Source organism: Andrographis paniculata, unplaced genomic scaffold, assembly GCF_009805555.1.
Source record: "Andrographis paniculata isolate CXL003 unplaced genomic scaffold, ASM980555v1 Contig78END, whole genome shotgun sequence".
Lineage (NCBI taxonomy): Eukaryota > Viridiplantae > Streptophyta > Magnoliopsida > Lamiales > Acanthaceae > Andrographis > Andrographis paniculata.
In genome coordinates this window covers 2,848,706-2,868,099 of record NW_026137615.1, presented here as the reverse complement: position 1 = coordinate 2,868,099, position 19,394 = coordinate 2,848,706, and the positions used below count along the sequence as shown (strand labels likewise).

The window sequence follows — 19,394 nt, the reverse complement described above, 5'->3', positions numbered from 1 at the left end:
AAATGTAACTATTTGGGTTATCAGTCAGATTAAGCCTATATTAAGTGATCTCTAAATTTATTGGGCTTAAATGTATTTAGTAAGTGCAGGCCTCCAATGTGCAGAAACCTGGTAAATTATTAATTGGGTGATGAGGTCAATTAATAATAAAGGATATAAATAGGGTTGTGATCCCAGTTCTAGACGCAACAACCGTTACGTTCCATATCTCATCGTGGGAGCAAAGGCAGAAACCCTAGCGGTTTTCTCAGGAGGGGTTGCGCCATAGGCTTGAAAAACACAAAACCCTCCATTATTTGAAGATCTAAATCCGACTATGCTGAGGAATAAGGTTAGATTTATTTCACTTTATTTTCTTATCTCAATTCCTGGGCTTAGGGTTAATTTCCTACAAATTCTAACATACCACTATCTCAAAAGTTATTTTTGACAATTTATTATTGTATATTTGATTCTAAATACTACTAAGTATAAATTATCTTGAAATAAGTAGCGAAAAATATTTCGAAAATATGAATTTTCTCGAATCAAATCACAAATATAATTCGTGAATATAAGTTGTTTTGAAATGAATCATAAAAAATGTTCCGAAAGTAAAAGTTGTATTAAAATAAGTAAAAAAAATACTCTGAAAGTTGAATTGTTTCAAAATAAGTTACGAAAAATATCTAAAGAGTATGAATTGTCTCGAGATGTGTCATGAAAGTAATCCAAGAGCATACATTATCGCAAAATGAGTTGCAAAATATATTCCGAAAGCAAAAATTGTCTCAAAATACATCGTAATAAATATTTCGAGAGTGTGAATTATCTCAAAATGAGTCACGACAATAATCCTGAGAGTATATATTCAAAATGAGTAACCCCAATATGTTCCGAGAGTAAAAATTATCTTAAAATAAGTCACAAAATGTTCCGAGATTTGAATTGTTTCAAAATAAGTCGCAAAAATATCTTGAGAGTATATATATTGTCTCGAAACGTATCATAAAAATAATCCGGAAAAGACAGTGCACATCCAATAACTCGCTGAGAAAGACAATCGACGAAGGGCTTTAAGGATTTTTTCCGAAACTAAAAAATCGATATCTAAACTACCCAACAAAGATAGTCGCAATGCCATAATTGCACGCCGCTGGTCGCCGGAGATTGGCCGTCTAGACTCTAGGTAGACATGCCAAGCTAAGATGTGGGCCGCGACTTTTCTACTATATTTTCTCTAAATATTTATAAAGATATGGATCAATTCATGTTTAGTTATATCGAGTTTATTAACAAACTATTCAAAACTAAATCCTAACTACCTAAAGATTTAGATCAAAATTTCATTGCCTAAAAACCCAACATTTCTCAGCTCTTTTCATATTCGTCCGTCCACGCAAATTATCTATTTTATTTTGGAAATATAATTATATATTTTAATTATATTTTTAAATTTATAATTTATAATTTTTTTAATTTTAATTAAACTATTTAATTATTTTAATTTTTAATTTATAATTAGTTTTACTAATATATTTATTGATTATTTATTAATTATATAATACTTAAAATTTCGTGCCCAACTAAAGTGGATAAATTAGCTAGGACTGAGATGGATAGAATATATCATAAAATAAAATAAATAAATAAATTCACATAATAAATTAAACATAAGGGTGTGTTCTTTAAGTAAAAAAAGTCAACACGTTTTCGTAAAAAATAATATATTATTAAAGTTATTAATTCCATATTATCTACGCATTTCTTGTATTTTAAATAAAAAAAAATATATTATTTCAATATGAACAAAGCCTATGAATTTTGTACAATTAGGGTCACTTTGGTTATCATTTCAATTCCCATTCATGCTATACTTCATTTTTTTTATTACTTACTTTTTCCAAAATTATTACAACATAAGAAATCCATTCAAAATCCATAAAAAAAATTAATAATTTTATTCTTTATAAAACAATATCAATATTATAAATATTTTAATTTACTTATTAAAATAATTAAATAAATCAAATATATTAATTAAATAAATCACTTCCAAACGAACTCTGATGGGCAAAAAGATTTGTAAGAAATAATTGTATGTATGAATGTATGTATGTATCTATTTACAAACACAAACACACTTGTAATGAACAAAAAATCTAAGAACACAAGACCCAGAACCACATTAAGCATATCCTCAGAATCACCCAAAAATTAAAATTGAGGAAGAAAAAAATGACCTTAAAAGGACGTCGGAAACCCATTTTTCAGAAATCGTAGTCGATGTCCGACGCGTTCCGGGCGTCAGACCGGCGGACGAGCCGCCCTCGCTCGTCGTACACGTCGAGATTCTCGCAAGGCGCCGGGAAAATAGACCCGACGACGGCGCCCTGCACGAATGCGCATTGAAAGACATGCCGCTTCTTGTAGGTCAGCCCGACGGACATGTCCCGGAAGCTTACGTTCCTCAGCGGGATCTCGTCGCTGCCGTGGATTCTGACGGGCACCCGCACGCCTTCGCCGTGTATCGAATTGTAGCTTACGTCCTCGATCGTCGGGGACGCGTTCGGGTCGAACCCCTTGTCTGGATGCTCGTTGTAGTCCGTCTTGATGACGATCCCCACGCGGACGTTGTCGAACGTTATGTTCCGGTACTTGATGTGTCGGACGTAGCCTCCTCGACCGGGCGCGGTCTTGATCCGAACGCCACGCCTTGAGCTCCATATGTGGATGTTCTCAACGGTGACGTTGGACACCCCGCCCGACATCTCGCTTCCGATCGATATTCCCGCACTGTCGATAAGAGAAAACGTTTCCGTGTTTATGTTCGAGTCGAGACGATGCTATTTGAAAGAACTCGACGTATTAATAAAATAAAGGGTAAATTATATATAGATATTATATACTCTCTTCGTCCACTGACAATAGACACATTATCGTAATACTACTTTTGTTCGGCTTTAAGGATCACGTTTACTTTTTGAGTGTTATATTTGAATAATAATTATTATATCAAAATGTAATACAAATTAAAGCAAAATGACAAAATGACAAAATGTCTTATAATACTAATAAAATAATATTTGTACAAATTTTTTTTTTTTTACAGATATAAGATATTTTTAATGTTAAGTACACCGACGCAAAAGGTAAATGTAATCCTTAGTGACGGACGGAGGAAGCATTAATAAAAGTACCAAAATATCCGTTGCATAACACATTCCTTATCAAGAATGAGCGCTTACGGTCTAGGGGTATTTTAGTCTTTACACATCTATCGCTATCTAAATATATTTAGATTTAATGGACGAAGAGAGTATATAATACCTATATAATAACATAAATGTAAGATATATTTCGCGTAAATTTTATTGCATAATTCACTTTACGATAATAATGAATTATCTGCAATAAAATTTACATACGACGTTCTATCCATTTACGTCAAAACACATTAAAAGCGACAAAACCAATTGTTCTCACCTGACCATAGATCGAACAACAAGGTTTCGGATGAGTATATTCATCGAAGGCCGTCCATAAGCGATCCCGTATTGATCCCAACCGCTTTTTATCGCAACACCGTCGTCACCAACGCTTATGTAACAGTCCTCAATCACCATATCCTCACACGAATCTGTTTAATCGAAGTTGATTCGCTTGGGATTATTAATTACATCATCGAACGAAACAAAAAATTTCTCGTTCGAGATAAAATTAGTTACAACATACAAGGGAACTCACCGGGATCAATGCCATCGGTATTTGGCGCTTCGAAGATGGGCGCGAGAATAGTTAAATTTTTCAAAGTCACGTTCTTGCAGTCGAATGGATGGATAGTCCAGAAAGGAGAATCGAGCAATGTTATGTTCGATATCACTATGTCACTAGACCACATAATCTGCACGAGCGGTCCTCTCGTGTGGTTCAGAAGCTTCCGTCGGAATTTCTTCCACCATCTTTGACCCTGGCCGTTGATCGTACCGTTATGCCCTGTTTACAGTAACCACACCATGATTAGCGCAAGAAATTTCAAACTGATAAAAAGATCGATATATAGCCACAAACACAGTAATAAAAGAGAATCAACCAACAAGTTTGTCGACAACTGGCATTTTTTGAGGAAGCGAAAATTATTTAACAGGGTAGGACAAGTAAAGACGACATTAGGGGCATACGGCGTGGGAATGAGATCATGTACGGGAAACAAGCATAACTGTAATTACTGCCGTAAATACGATTATGTATTAAGAGCTTTCAACAAGATGAAATGAAAAGCGATATTTGATTATTTAGAACTGTTGTAACGGAGTAGGATTAAGATCGAATAACAAACAGAAACGTAAAGAAAAACACAGATTTACGTGATTCACCATCAACGTATTGGTTACATCCATGAGCAAAAACGGAGAACATATTTATTAAAGCGGCTAGGTTACAGATTGCAGATACTAATTCTTGATACAGATTAACCTAGATTACATAGCTCTAAGTCCCAATATTGCATAGCGTCGGGTCGTAATAGATTTTTTCAGAGAAGAGACATACAATTCCCTTGATAATGGGCATAAATGTTCGACAATGATTGCACGTGCGGATAAAAAAGTCTCTCTCTCTCTCTCTATATATAGAACAATTATACACAATGAATAAAAGGGATAGGGAATTAGGTATCTCGGTGCATAAATTCAACAATAAGAACAAAATCACATCAAAGTGCTGACCTGTAATTACGACGTCTTTGAGGTTTTGTCCGTGGATTAAACTTCCGTATCGTGGTCCCGGATGCTCTCTCCCGTATCCGTAAGAAGGTAGCGGAGGCATCAGAGGCCAATACTTCTCATCCTAAAGAATGTCCAGATGAACGATGAAGTGCCCGTAAAACCAATGCTGAACATTGAAATATTGAGGTTTTCCTCGTCATCTAAATAATTCCAAACAGTTCATATGATAACACCGCACGCACACACAAATCCCGTATCCACACACACACACACACACACATATATATATATATCAAAGATCAATTGTATAGATGCGACGAGATGTATATTCGGTGTCAAATCAGATTAATTTAATGTTTGAATACCTCGACAGACTAGAATGATATGTAGTACATCTTCTTTCTCACTCAAATTTTACCATGATTAACCTCACAAATTTTACCCGTGTTTGCAGTCGAGAACCGTCCCGTTCTCTCTCCCTATACTCATTCTACTCTTGCCTATCTTACACCCTTACCAAGGATACCTTTATTTCATATAGGATGTGTTCACACAACCAAAGATATTGATACATTTTCTGATTAATATTACAAAAAAAAAATACAATATTATAAATTCACTCACACAATATATATTTTATTTACTCTCGAAAAGTTAACAATTAAACACAAAATATTACTTCCTCCGAGAATTATCACCTCCTCTCGGCTCCCAATTCTACTCAGTCTATTACCATAACCATATTCAAGGACCTTTATTTCAAATAGATTATATTCCAAAACTCTAAGGAAACTTAAGATCACAAATTCTACCCACCTTTGCATCTGAGAATCATCACATTCGCTCGGCTCCCAATTCTACTCGGTCTATCTACACCATAACCAAGGATACCTTCATTTCAAATAAATTATATCCCGAAACTTAGGATCACAAACTCTAACTGCATTTTCACCAGACTAAACGTTGCTTTCTCCGTAAATGTCCCAATTCTATTCAAAATCTCACCAATGCATAACAAAACCTTTTGAATGTATTCTTTTGTGGGTTTTACACGGATTTTTACTATTTAGATTTTTTTTTTCCTCAAAAAATATTAAATCAAATAATCACTTTTTCTTTTTTATATTATACTACAAATTTTATTTTACTTTCAAAACATCACATCAATGTTTATATCCATCAAACAACTATTCAAATTCAATTTCTTACTATTCATTTCGTAGAAAGAATTAAAGACTATTTCATGTATAATCTAGCATTTAACCAATTTATTGATCCAAAATATCAAAACAAACAGTTACTTTTTTTTTTTTCTCTTTATATTATTATGTAATTTTATTTTATATTCAGAACATTCATAACATCTGTTTATTATCTTCATCCAACAATTCATTTAGTAAAAAAAATTAAAGACTATTTCATGTATAATCTAGCATTTAACCAATTTATTGATTGTAATGGTTAATCGAAACACTTACATCAATCCCTAGAATAACAGCGCCCTCAGCAAGGAACAGAGTCAAATGACTGGTGAGGTTAAACGGCGCCGTCAGCCAATATCCCGGCGGCACATTCAGCTGGCCGCCGCCCTGTTTCCCAAGCTTCGAAATCGCCATTATCGCCGTCTCAAACGCCGCCGTATTGAGAGTCGCCCCATCCCCGACGCCTCCGAAGTCCGTCAAATTGAACGCCACCGGACGTAGCCTCGGAATCGGCCGAGGCGGCTGATTCACCCGCCGGAAAGCTAGCAGGCCGCCGGCGCCGCCGACAACGGAAGCCGCGTCCCGCTGCCAGTAGAATATGAGGAAGAAGAAGAGAATCCAGAATGCAGTTAGAGCCGCCTTGTGACTCCAAAGGAAAGTGAACGGCGATGGGATCCAGCGGCGGCGGTTGACGCCATTGGGGCTCGACGCCGTCGTTTCCACCATCGGATGGATAACTCTTATCGGCGGCGAATTGGGGGGTGGGGAACGGAGGCAATGCGGCGATGCATATGAAACGGATTGAAGATCTCTGAGAAGGGATTGGGATTGGGATTGGGATTGGGATTAGGATTGTGATTGTGATTGTGATTGTGATTGGTGGGCGGGGGAGGGTGGGAGGTAGCGATGGATCAACCAATCGAGAATCGCAGCGCCATTGCTGGTGGCTGGAGTGGATTGCAAGCGAAGTAGGCACGCATCGAAAAATCCCAAATTAAAAATTAGGAGTTATTTCCCAAATCGTGAAAAGCCCTAATTTCTATCTTGGACGCCATGAAAACCCTAATTTTGACATTGTGGTTGCTTTTGTTCCGTTTGTTTGTTTCTTTTGTTTTTTAAATATATTGTGCACATAGAAATTTTTGAAAATTAAAAAATAGTAAAAAATTAATATTTATTATGATATTTGTGTGTAAGAAAAAATTATATTGATTATATTTACTATGATATTATAAAAACATTTATTATCTGAATTATATATAATTTTTTAAAAATATAATTTATTTATTTTTTCATAAAATATTCTATCAAATATGATTTTAATATCAAAATCAAATTATTTTTCCAAAATTCACCTAAAAAAACACATCATTATATCAAAATAAATATATATTATATGCATTTTGTATGATTATATATTATATCCAATTATATCTCGGGATGTTTCTTTTGATGTAGTTTAAAAAATTTTAATTTTGATTTAATATTGAAATAATGTACGATGTAATTTTTGTAAAAAAATATATAATTTAAATAGTAAAATATTTGAAATTTGAAGTTAAAAACAAACCTTCAATATACAATAATATATATATATATATTCTATTATAAAAGTGGGAAAATGTTTACTTGAAGTCAAATGCTAAAATTTGAAATATATGTTTGAAATACCCATTTTTAATTTACACGACAGTTGAAGAGTAACGGACCATAAATAATGAAGCTAATAATTAAGTGTGTGTTTTTTAGAGAATTTATCTTTGAAGGATTTGAGAAGATTTTATTTTGGGGGTAAACTGTTTTTTTAATCTCGTAAGTGGACCTTTTTATTATTTTAGTCACGTAAGTGGAGTCTGTCGCAAATTAGTCCCATAAGTGAAAAATTTTCGCTGTTTTAGTCCTCCGGCGCCGGAGACGCTCGCGTGGCCCGCCGGAGGTGACGTGTCCGCCAAGTGTCTCGCCAAATCAGCGACACTTGGCGGACACGCGAATTTATTTAATTTTTGTTCATTTATTTTCATTTTTTTTAATTGGACCAAATAAAAAAAATACAAATAAAATTAAAATAAATTAAAAATAAGTTTTAAAAAAATGAAAAAAAAAAAAAAAAATCCACGTGTCCGCCAGGTCACACCTGGCGGACACGTCATATCCGGCGAGCCACGCGGGCGTATCCGGCGCCGGAGGACTAAAACAACGAAATTTTCACTTATGGAACTAGTTTGCGACATGCTCCGCTTACGGAACTAAAATAATAAGAGGGTCCAATTACGGAACTAAAAAAATAATTTACCATTTTATTTGTATATTGTATTTAAATAATAGCATAATAGCTCAGGTTACCGTGGCAAATGTATAAGAAATAACAAAATCTAAAATAATACTCCATTTTTTTGAAAAGTAATTATCCATTTTAATTTTATTTTTAATTTTTAATTTTTTTTAAAAAAAATTAATTAAATTAATTAGTTATCTTAATCTATAATGATTTATATTATAGGTTAATTATTTTCACTAATAAATTTTTAATTATGTACAGATTATACTTATCTTAAATTCTTGTGTCTACAGTGACCAAGACATCATAGTACTACATAACATATATTTAATAGCACATTATATAATTAAATACAATAGAATATATTATAAATTCAGAATAATAGCAATTTAATCTAATAAGCAAATGTCTGTAAAAAAAAAAAGATAGCAAATATTAATATAATACTCAATCAGTTCAAATACAATAGTTTTGTTTATCATTTTTGTCCGTTCAAAAAAAATAGTTTTGTTTCCAAAAATAATCACCATAAAACTATTATTACTTTTTCATTATTATTACACAATTGTCACTACTTTTTACACTAATATACTCACAAGGGCAAAAAATCATTTATTCTTACTTTTTACCAACTACTAATATAATATCAATATTTTTTAAATCTCGTGTCCAACCCAACAATATTATACTTTTAGAACGGATGAATAACAACATATGTATATTCTTTGCTATGTTGCCCATTGCTTAAAATTAATATGCTAACTTAATTTGTTTATTTGATCAAATCATGAACAAATTCAGCACCTTAAATAATATTTATAAAATAACCAATACAAATTACATTTAATAAATTAAATATACAACTTGAAAATATTTCTTGTTTTTTAGTTCGGAACCTAGTGCTTTAAAAAAAAAAAAAAGAAAAAAAAAAAAAAAAAAAAGAAAGAATTAAAGAAAACTTTATAATAGTAGTAAACATACCAGTTCAGTTATTTTTTAGATTATTATTGTAATAAACTTTATATATGTTTTTTTTATAAAATATCACATTCAATTATTATTTCATTTAAAAGCAATAAAAACAAAAACCTTACTTACATTTCAAATCAATCTTTTTACTATATAAATTTACACGATTCTTGATTAAAAAAATAAAAATTCATCTCATGAAACATTAAATTAAAATATTATTTAAATTTAAAAACTTAATCTCAAACTCGAATACAGTCCTACAATAAAAACATACACATGAAATACTCTTGCAATAAAAAAAGAAAAAAGATAGAATCGTTTATAATCCAAAACACTTGCATTGATCTTCACCGTGATTTATAAACTGTATGCAACTTTCACATACTTTCAATATTTTTTTAGGAGATTCTATACAATTTTTTCAATATATATTACACAATTTATAAGGAATATAATGTTTTCTAAAACACAACAAAAAATCTCATGCAAATTTTAAATTACCATGCAAACTTTTCAAATTGAGTTATAAGCAATTTTGGAAAAAAAGAAAAAAAAAAAGAAACCACGCAAGTATACATTTGTTTGTTTGTTTATGATTTTCAAACACAAAAATCTACACTATTAGTTCCACACAATTTTTAATAAAAATATATTTTTTTTATAAAACTATCACATCAAAATACCGTATAAATAAATATTCAAACCATTATTTCAAATCAATTTCAAAGGTTCAGTGTGTTTCTTTTGTGTGAATTTGAAAAAAAATAAAAAATAAATTTAGTATTTAAATAATGTTTGATGGACCATTTTATTTTCAGTAAACTTAAAGTTCACATAATAAAATTTGAAAAAATATTGGCTAAAGAAACATAAAGATTGTGTTCTTTTATGGTTCCTTAAAAAATATTAAATCAAATAATTATTATTTTTATTAATTTTATACTATAAATTTATTTTACATTCAAAATATTACATCAATTTTTATTTATATCACATCAAACAACTATTCAAATTCAGTTTTTACTATTCAAAAATCCATAAAAAAAACCCACGAACAAACACACTCATGTTGTGGATGCGTAAAATGGGTATAGAAAAAGCGGAGAAATGCATGGGCATGGGTGTGTTTCTTGAATTTGGAAAAAAATTTGTTTGAATTTAATATGAAAATAATAGTTGATGATATATTTTGTAAGAGAAAAAAATATATTTTTTTCGAAAAATACAAAATTAGAATAGTAAAATTTGAAAAAATTGGGCTAAAGAAACATACCCAATACAGTAACCAAAACCAAATACTACACTAACCACACAATAACTTCAAGAAACTCTTAACCCTGAAATCTCTCATCTCCATCAGCAATGCCACTTTTTCCAAAATCCCATATTTTTTAAAATAATTTTTTTTAAAAAAAGCAACTTTTATTTGAACAAAAGTGGCTGGCTGGCCATATTTTCCCTCCCTCCCATAACCATACAAAAATAAAATAAAACAATAATCAAAATAATAATTAAAAAATAATAATAAAAAAACACCAACAAAATCATGACACATCATATTAACTCCACCCCAAAAAAAGGCCAAGACAAGAAACGGACATCCACAGTAAGGATTCAAAGGCATACCTTTTGCATTTCTCAGGAGGGTGTATCATCATCAGGGCCAGGCCGGGAGGCCTTTCTCCGCCGCATTCCCACATCGCACAACCACCATGGCCGCCGGTCGCCGCCGCCGCCGCCTCCTCCTCCTCTTCCTCCTCATCGCCGCCACCGCCTTCACTAGTCTGGCTGCCAATGAAGATATCCACCTCATCGAATTCAAAGAATCCTTGTCGAACACGGCGTCCCTCGATCCGACCTGGATCCGAGGCACGAACCCCTGCGACAGCCAGAAGCCGTGGGCGGGGATCGACTGCGCCGACACCGCCGGCCAGTCGGTCTCCTCCATCCTGCTCATGAACCACGGCCTCGCCGGGGATTCGTCGAGCCTCGACGTCGAGGCGCTGACGAATCTCGCGACGCTCCGGGTCCTAAGCTTGGAGAACAACAGCTTCTCCGGCGCCGTCCCGGAATTTAACCGCCTCGGCTCGCTGAAGTCCCTGTTTTTAGGCGGGAACGCCTTCTCTGGCGAGATTCCGCCGGCGTACTTCGACAGCATGCGGTCCCTCAAGCGGGTTCATCTCTCGAGAAACAAGTTCGTCGGGAAGATCCCCGACTCGTTGATTCGGATTGCGTCGCTCCGCGAGGTGTTGCTCGAACGCAACGAATTCGCGGGACCGATCCCTTCCTTCGACCAGAAGTCGTTGGAGACGATCGACTTGTCGTACAACAAGTTGCGGGGCGAAATCCCTCCAGGCATGGCTAGATTCCCGGCGCGGACGTTCGAAGGTAATCCCGACGTCTGCGGCGCCGTCATTAACAAGCCGTGCAGCAGCGTGAATGCAGACGGACTAGAACCGGTGGGGAACGAATCGAGCAGCTCGGGGAAAACCACAAAGTGGGCGATATTAGGGATCGTCGTAGCCGTGTTGTTGGTGACGATACTTTTCAAGGCGAAGAGGAAAGAACCGAGTTTCGCCGTGCTAGGAAAGGAAAACCCGAGCGCCGTTAAGAACAATAATCGAGCGGTATCGGTGCAGTCGCCGAGCTTGAACAGGAAAGTCAGCAACAACAAGAGACCATCCGGAGCACACATTGATATCGAAAGCCAACCGTCTAAGAACATCGCTGCAAAAACGACGAATGATCTCGTGATTATAAACAACGAAAGAGGAGTGTTCGGATTACCTGATTTGATGAAGGCTGCCGCGGAGGTTCTCGGAAGCGGTAATCTTGGATCGTCGTACAGAGCATCGATGGTGAACGGACTGTCTGTCGTTGTGAAAAGGATGAGACATATGAATAAGCTTAACAGAGATGCATTCGATATTGAAGTAAGAAAGCTTGGGAGGATAAGGCACCTTAATATCTTGCCGCCATTGGCGTACCATTACCGGAAAGAAGAGAAGCTCATGGTGTCCGAGTATGTTCCGAAAGGAAGCTTGCTGCTTCAGCTACACGGTAATGTTCATTGCAGACATTTCTTCGAACAGATTGTGTGCAATTTGAGAAACTGGCAAATCAAGCATGAACTATGGAAACTCATATCCTCAAATTTCAGTTTCTATGTGCATTTCTAGGTTAAATTATGCAGAATTAATGTTCATTCAGACAAATTATCGAAAACGTTGAGAAGATTTTGAGATTCTTCAAATCAGGCATGAAAAATGGAAGAAAATCGTATCCTCAGATTTCAGTTTCTATGTGCATTTCTAGGCGATTATGCAAAATTAATGTTTATTCAGGCAAATCACTGAAAACATTGTTTGCAATTTGAGATTCTCCGAATCAGGCATGAAAACATGGAAGAAATTCATATCCTCAAGCTTCAAACTCTATATGCATTCGACCTTATCGATGAAAATTACTGTAACTAAAGGAATTTGTTCTTACCAGGCGAACGTGGAGCAGAGCAATCGGAGCTGAACTGGCCGATTCGGTTGAAGGTCATAAAAGGCGTAGCTCGAGGGATGGGTTTCCTCCACACTGAATTCGCGAACCACGAACTTCCACATGGAAATCTCAAGTCGAGCAACATTCTTCTCGCTCAGAACTACGAGCCACTCCTCACGGACTACGCAATGTATTCCTTAATCAGCAACAATCAGTCGGTGCAAGCTCTATCCGCCAGTAAATCTCCGGAAGCTGTGCGCTACCAACAGCTCACTCACAAGAGCGATGTATTCTGCCTCGGACTCGTCATCCTCGAGATCATGACGAGGAAGCTCCCGATTCAGTACGTCAGCAGCCAGAAAGGCGGAACCGACGTCGTCCAGTGGATGAGGAACGCCATCTCCGAGAACAGGCTCGTCGAACTCATCGATCCGGAGATCGCCAGCAACGCGTCCAAGGATTCAATCGATTCGATGGAGAAAATGCTGCGGATTGGCGCTGCCTGCACGGAAGACGACCACGAGCAGAGAATCGAGATGAGGGAAGCAATCCGGAGCATCGAGGAAATCCAGAACTGATAGTGAGCAGAACAACTGCTTTGATTCGCATATTCATCTGCGATAAACACTTGAGTTACGAAACGATCGATTCGATCAATCGCGCAATTGTACAATTGATTATGAACTGATTTTTGAATCATCAAAGAGAAGCAAGAGAATTCGATTACACAGATTATACCATCTGAGCGTTCTTCCTTCCATTGCAGTAAATTTACCTCCTCTTGAGAGTTAGTATTGAGACCCCATGAAAAGCTTAAGCTAATTGCAGATCATGTTTGGCTTTATTTTTATTCGGGAAAAAATCAATTTTGGTCCCAATATAATTAAAATTAATCAATTTTGGTTCCAATATAATCAAAATTTATCAATTTTGGTCCCAATATAAACAACTCATCAATTTTAGTCTCAATATAAACAATTTCAATCAATTTTGGTCTCATTATAAACAATTTTTATCAATTATGGTCCCACAGTTAAAAAACTAACGAAAATTGCTGACGTGGACATGACGGAGGTGACGTGGCAGTTGACCTGGAAAGTAACACTGCCATATACAATTATACACGGCCATGTTGTTACATGGCCATGTATATTTTAGTGTATAATTATACATGGCCATGTTGTTACACGGCCATATACAATTATACACGGCTATGTTGTTACAGGGTCATGTATATTTCAGTGTATAATTATACATGACCATGCTGTTACACGGCCATGTACAATTATATACAGCTATGTTGTTACATGACCATGTATATTTCAGTGTATAATTATACATGACCATGTTGTTACACGGTCATGTATAATTCTACACGGCCGTGTATCTTTCTGTTTCGATCTAAAATTTTAATTTTTTGTTATATTTTTAATTTTTTTTGAATTTATAATAGTTGATATAGTTAAAATGGAAAATAATAATAATAATAATCATAATATAATTAAAATATATCAATTTTAGTTCAAATATAAATATTTATCTAATATGTTCTTTTGGAAGATTTTGTCTAAAATTATACTATTTAGCAAAAAATTGAAAATTGTATCACTAAAAAAAATTAGTGAACAAAACATGCTTTGTTTTCAATTTTTGTTAGTAGTTTTTGGTAAATGTGGAAGTGGTATAAGTAAAAGATTATAAAAATATTTATTTTTAGTTTTTAAAATTATTTTGAAGAAAATTAATATATTTTTAGTATTATATCTCAATAAGATGTATACCACATAGATATCATTTGTAGAGAATAAAATTTTATATAATAAAAATATATATATTTATTTATAATTAACTTAAACTAATTTTATTAAATATTAGGAGTGTTAAATATAAATAATAATATTTGTTTATTGAGAAAATAGATACAAATACAAGGGGTTTTGAGTGGATTTGATGTTAAAAGGTTTAACATTTAATTATATTAATTTATACTCCATCCGTCCATGAACAATCTATTCATTTTTTTATTTGGTCCGTCCTATAACAAAGTATTCGTTTCTTTTTTTTTTACAATATATTACACAAATGTCATTACCTTTATATCATACAATACTAATAGGATTAATTCAGCTCCGTGCAAAAAGTAAATGATATATAGATATGGGACGAAAGGAATATTTGTTAATTATGTTTAAAATAAATAAATTTACTAAAAATTAAAAAAAAAATATGTCATGTTTTATGAGGAAAAAAAAGAAAAAAAAAAGAGAATAATTTATGATTAGCATATGCTCCATCCAACGGCTGACACGCATCACTCTAAATGTTCCAAAATAAACACACTTCCGATTTGCGACTTTAACAGAAATGGCGACAAAATCGCTGTTCTTCCAAACCACGATTTCTCTGACGCATCTCCAATGGCGTAGCAATGCCAATGCGCTCTGCCGCCGAACATTCGCGCGACCTCCTCTTCTTCTACGGCCTCATCATACTTGTCTTCTTCCTCCTCCGCAGCACCGTCGTCTTCGTCTTCGTCTTCGTCTTCCTCCTCCTCCTCTGCTCCGACGCCGTCTACGCACTCTATTCTCTACTACGGGAGCCAGGCCTCTGTGAAAACAGTAACCGATTTCTCAATTTCATTAATAGATTTCTGTTCCGTTCTAATTTGGTGTTTGAATCAGGTGAGAGTGGTGATAAGGGGAGAGTGCAAGGTGTGTCGGATCTATCGGAATTGGACGATTGATAATGCGAAGGAGTTAGGGTTGAAAGGTTGGGTTCGGAACCGCCGGGATGGATCTGTGGAGGCGTTGTTTTCGGGAGATGGAGCAGCGGAGCGGAGTAGGAGAGGTCCGCCTGATGCTATGGTGACTGGGCATTTCCGAGCACGGATGATCCTGGGAGCGTAAGCCTACTGTGTGAGTGAATGAATCAGCGATTCTGATCAGGATCACGATCAGGTATGAATTCGAAGCTCTCCTTGTTCCAGTTATTACCTTATTCACTTTGGAGAGTATAATGTGCTTGGTGTCAATATATTCAAAATATCGTATATACCGAAATATTATTGAAGATACCATTACCGTATCGAATTTTTGATATATCTAGCACTTTTTTGTTACCGTATACATGATATTTCAGCAAGTCGATATGTTTTTTCCACCCCTACAAACGGCTCTTCTTCACATTATCTTTGTCATATGTTACTCTCCAGACGCAGACAGCGCAAGACAACGACGACGACGGCCGGTTTCCGGGAGAGGCAGGACACTAGGTGGCACCAATCAAGCAGCTTCGATTTGATTACAAATTCCGATTCTACACGACAAACCAGACTACTGGATGACGACAGAAGCCTCGATCCAGAAACATTTGGCGGAAGGTAATCGATGCAATTAATTATCTCGTCTCTCCTGAAAAGAGAAAATGTGTTCCTATTTCATATGTTTTTTTTGCTGACAACATTCCCTCTTTATTTTCATTTTTCAGGCCACTGGTGTCGAATAGTGCTGCAGTGCCGAGCAGAAATCAAAACAATCCGGCCCCGGTCCGTACATCTTTATAAGATGATAATCTTTTTATTCAATGCTATATATATTACGATTATTCTTCTTACATCTGTCGTAACCTGTCCCTGACACAGAGCGCCGTTGCATCCGAAGACGATATTCAGAAACTAGTTGCGATGGGTTTTGAGAGGGTAAAGAATCGAAACTGAAAGAATTATTTACCTTGTTTACTAGTCGCCCCGTTGCACCATCATAATCATAATCATAATCGTCGCCTATGATTGATTTTCAGACACAGGTGGAAGTCGCAATAGCAGCTGCCGACGGAGACCTGAATGTCACGGCGGAAATACTCATGACCCAACAGGTATTCATTATATATATATATATTACGATATGAGAACACGTAGACGCTACTACGCATTAGAATATTTGTCGTTTATTATCCATTTTAGTTATGTATATGTATATGTATGTAGTCTCGGATCTGATGTATATATATTTATGAGCAGAGTTAGACGAAGAAGGAATACCTGCCGGAAAAAGAACTCCCGACCGGTTCCCCGGCGGCGCTATGTTTTTGGGAGGGGCAGTTGTTTGAAGGCATTTCCATCTTTGAAAACAAATTTTTATATATAACTAACAGTTAACCGACGTTGATGAATTGTAATTATGTATGTCAAAATTTGTGATGTAAAGAAATTGAAACTATTTTGTTATGAGATTTTATCAGCCTTCCGATATATAAACTAATATTTCTCCATTCTTAGTAAGTACCAAATACTAATTGTATAGGAGAATAAATATGATAGCTTGTCGGCTTCATTCTTATAACTGTTCCTGCATGTAAGATTGCATGCTCTCAAGGGCAACATAGACCTCATCAGTAATGGTCTAGAAATCAATTGCAATATTTTAATAAGTAATTCTGCCAAGCCATCTTGTGTATGAGCATGAGCAACCGGGTGCTCTACATTAATTCCAATAGACATGCAATAGTCATCAAATGCATTCGATGTATATTCACCAGCATTATCCAGACGTATAGTTTTAATTGAATTATTGGGGAATTGTGCCCGTAATTTAATAATTTGGGCAACCAATCTCGCAAATGCCATATTGCGAGTAGATAGAGAACAGACATGTGACCATCTGGTTGCATCAATAAGCACCATAAAATATTTAAATGGCCCACGCGGTAGGTCTATTGGTCCACATATATCCCCATGTATTCTTTCCAAAAATGTAGGTGATTCAATACCTACTTTAGCTGGGGATGGTCTGGTTATCAATTTTCCATTAGTGCAGGCAACACAGGTTAACTCATTTGAGTTTAACACTTTTTGACCTTTTAATGAATGACCATGCAAATTCTCAATTATTCGCCTCATCGTTATACTGTCAGGATGCCCAAGACGATCATGCCATATTTGAAAATCGATAGTCTTTTAATCTACCATGAGGTGCGTTTCAACAACACCTAATCTGGCATAATATAAGCCACTAGAGAGTGAGGGTAATCTCCCAATGATGTATTTCTTTTTATCAATAATATTGGTGATCAATAAAAATTCACCATCGGTATCACTCATAGTTTCAATATGGTAACCATTTTTTCGAATGTCCTGAAAGCTCAGTAAATTTCTTCGAGCTTTAGTGGTCAACAGTGCATACTGTATCACAATTTTCGTCCCCGCATGGAGAAATATAATGGCTTCTCCAGAGCCTTCAATTAATTTTGCACTGCCACTTATTGTATTGACATTCATCTTTTCCTTTTTCAAATGAGAAAAATATTTTTCGTGTTTCAATATAGTATGCGTAGTTCCACTGTCAATGAAACACATATTTGCATCATTTTGATTGACATTAATTTAACCTTCAAATATAAATAAACGCAGTATTAATAAATACATATATAAGTATTACAAAATACATTACAAAAAGGTAATATGCGATAATTTAAATATTACAAAATATAAAATGACATAATATGTCTATCACTGTGGGTTTGTTGGATCTACGACAAAATCCGCTATAATCCAAAACATCATCATCGGGGTCGTCATCATTATCAACATGATTAGTCTCGACCTCTTTCCGCTTTTTTCTGCAGTGAGGTTTGATAAAGATCGGCTAGGTGTTTGGTTGTTCTGCAGGTATTGGCCCAATGGCCTTCAATACCACACCGATTACAAATGTCGATTTGCCTCTTTATCTGTTTAGCCTTTTCGGCTATATCCCCATATTGGGGTTTACTCTGCATTTTGTTAGCGTCAAAACTGCGGCGATTGTAAGGGGTATATTGACCGCGTTGACTCTCACGACCTCGACCACGTCCACGGCCTCTACCACGTCCTCGGCCTCGTTCAGAAAATGTCACGTTCGCTTCAGGGAACGGACTGGAACCAGTGGGCCGGGACTGATGATTTTTCATCAGTAACTCATTATTTTGCTCAACTAATAAAAGACATACAATGAGCTGTGGGTACTTTTGAAAGTTTTTCTCACGATACTGCTATTGCATCACAATATTAGAAGCATGAAAGGTAAAGAGAGTCTTCTCCAATTTATCATTCCTAGTAACAATTTTTCTGCAGAGTTTCAACTGAAATGTAATATGATGGATAGCAGAGTTGTATCATGTAACAATTTTAAAATCCTGCAATCGCAAGTTAAGCCAATCATGTCGGGCTTTGGGGAGTGTGATATATTTCAAGTGTCCAAATCTCTCCCTCAATTCATTTCACAAATCTATTGGATCTTTCACCGTCAAATATTAAGATTGTAAAGGAATATCCAAATGATGACGGATGAAAATAATAATCTTAGCCCGATCTTGGCTTGTAGCCGTATTTTTACTGGCAATTGTATGAACAACGCCCATAGAAACCAGATGCATTTCTATATCAAGGGACCAAATCAGAAAATTATTACCAGTAAGAGAGATTTAAAAGAAAATTTTGCAAAATTTTCCATAGTTTAGAAAATATGTAATATAGATGGTATAAAAATAAAATTTATCAAAAATAAAATAAGCAAGAATTCGTGCTGATAATACGTTATATAATTATAATAATAATAATATAACGTTGGTAAGTATATATATTTATATATATGAGTGTCGTGTGTACATATATGTATAAGAAAAATATTATATATATATATATGTATGTATATGCATTAATATGTAATGATAACTTTGAGATTAATTCTTTATAAAATAATATACATATAT

General features: G+C 35.1%; 2 protein-coding genes and 1 long non-coding RNA gene across 5 annotated transcripts; 2 read left to right on the top strand and 1 right to left on the bottom strand.

Annotated features, from left to right (window-relative positions):
• Positions 1 to 2,061: 2,061 nt before the first annotated feature.
• LOC127239999 (probable polygalacturonase) lies at positions 2,062 to 6,960 on the bottom strand. Its single transcript, XM_051258411.1, has 5 exons — positions 6,185 to 6,960; positions 4,707 to 4,827; positions 3,727 to 3,975; positions 3,466 to 3,619; positions 2,062 to 2,775 (listed from the first exon to the last, which is right to left on the bottom strand). Exons 1-5 carry the CDS (start codon positions 6,632 to 6,634, stop codon positions 2,250 to 2,252), a joined length of 1,500 nt encoding a protein of 499 aa, XP_051114368.1. The 5' UTR covers positions 6,635 to 6,960; the 3' UTR covers positions 2,062 to 2,249.
• A 3,775-nt stretch (positions 6,961 to 10,735) lies between these two features.
• On the top strand, positions 10,736 to 13,420 carry LOC127240000 (pollen receptor-like kinase 3). The gene is made up of 2 exons (XM_051258412.1): positions 10,736 to 12,218; positions 12,654 to 13,420. The coding sequence occupies exons 1-2, from the start codon at positions 10,871 to 10,873 to the stop codon at positions 13,226 to 13,228; spliced, it is 1,923 nt and encodes a 640-aa protein (XP_051114369.1). The 5' UTR covers positions 10,736 to 10,870; the 3' UTR covers positions 13,229 to 13,420.
• A 1,581-nt stretch (positions 13,421 to 15,001) lies between these two features.
• On the top strand, positions 15,002 to 16,922 carry LOC127239838 (uncharacterized). 3 transcript variants are annotated; one of them, XR_007836248.1, is made up of 7 exons: positions 15,002 to 15,259; positions 15,332 to 15,607; positions 15,862 to 16,029; positions 16,137 to 16,194; positions 16,291 to 16,347; positions 16,449 to 16,523; positions 16,669 to 16,922. It is a non-coding gene; the product is annotated as an uncharacterized LOC127239838 (long non-coding RNA). The 3 variants fall into 3 exon arrangements; XR_007836247.1 differs by having other exon boundaries at positions 15,002 to 15,268; XR_007836246.1 differs by having other exon boundaries at positions 15,003 to 15,607.
• The last annotated feature ends 2,472 nt before the right edge of the window (positions 16,923 to 19,394 follow it).

Excerpts from the sequence above, each read along its gene's own strand:
- LOC127239999 (XM_051258411.1), bottom strand. The coding sequence starts at position 6,634 with ATGGTGGAAACGACGGCGTCGAGCCCCAATGGCGTCAACCGCCGCCGC. Across the intron at positions 4,828-6,184 it reads CTGTTATTCTAGGGATTGAT|GATGAGAAGTATTGGCCTCT; the intron begins GTAAGTGTTTCG and ends GACATTCTTTAG. Across the intron at positions 2,776-3,465 it reads GTTGTTCGATCTATGGTCAG|TGCGGGAATATCGATCGGAA; the intron begins GTGAGAACAATT and ends TCTTATCGACAG.
- LOC127240000 (XM_051258412.1), top strand. The coding sequence starts at position 10,871 with ATGGCCGCCGGTCGCCGCCGCCGCCGCCTCCTCCTCCTCTTCCTCCTC. Across the intron at positions 12,219-12,653 it reads CTTGCTGCTTCAGCTACACG|GCGAACGTGGAGCAGAGCAA; the intron begins GTAATGTTCATT and ends TGTTCTTACCAG.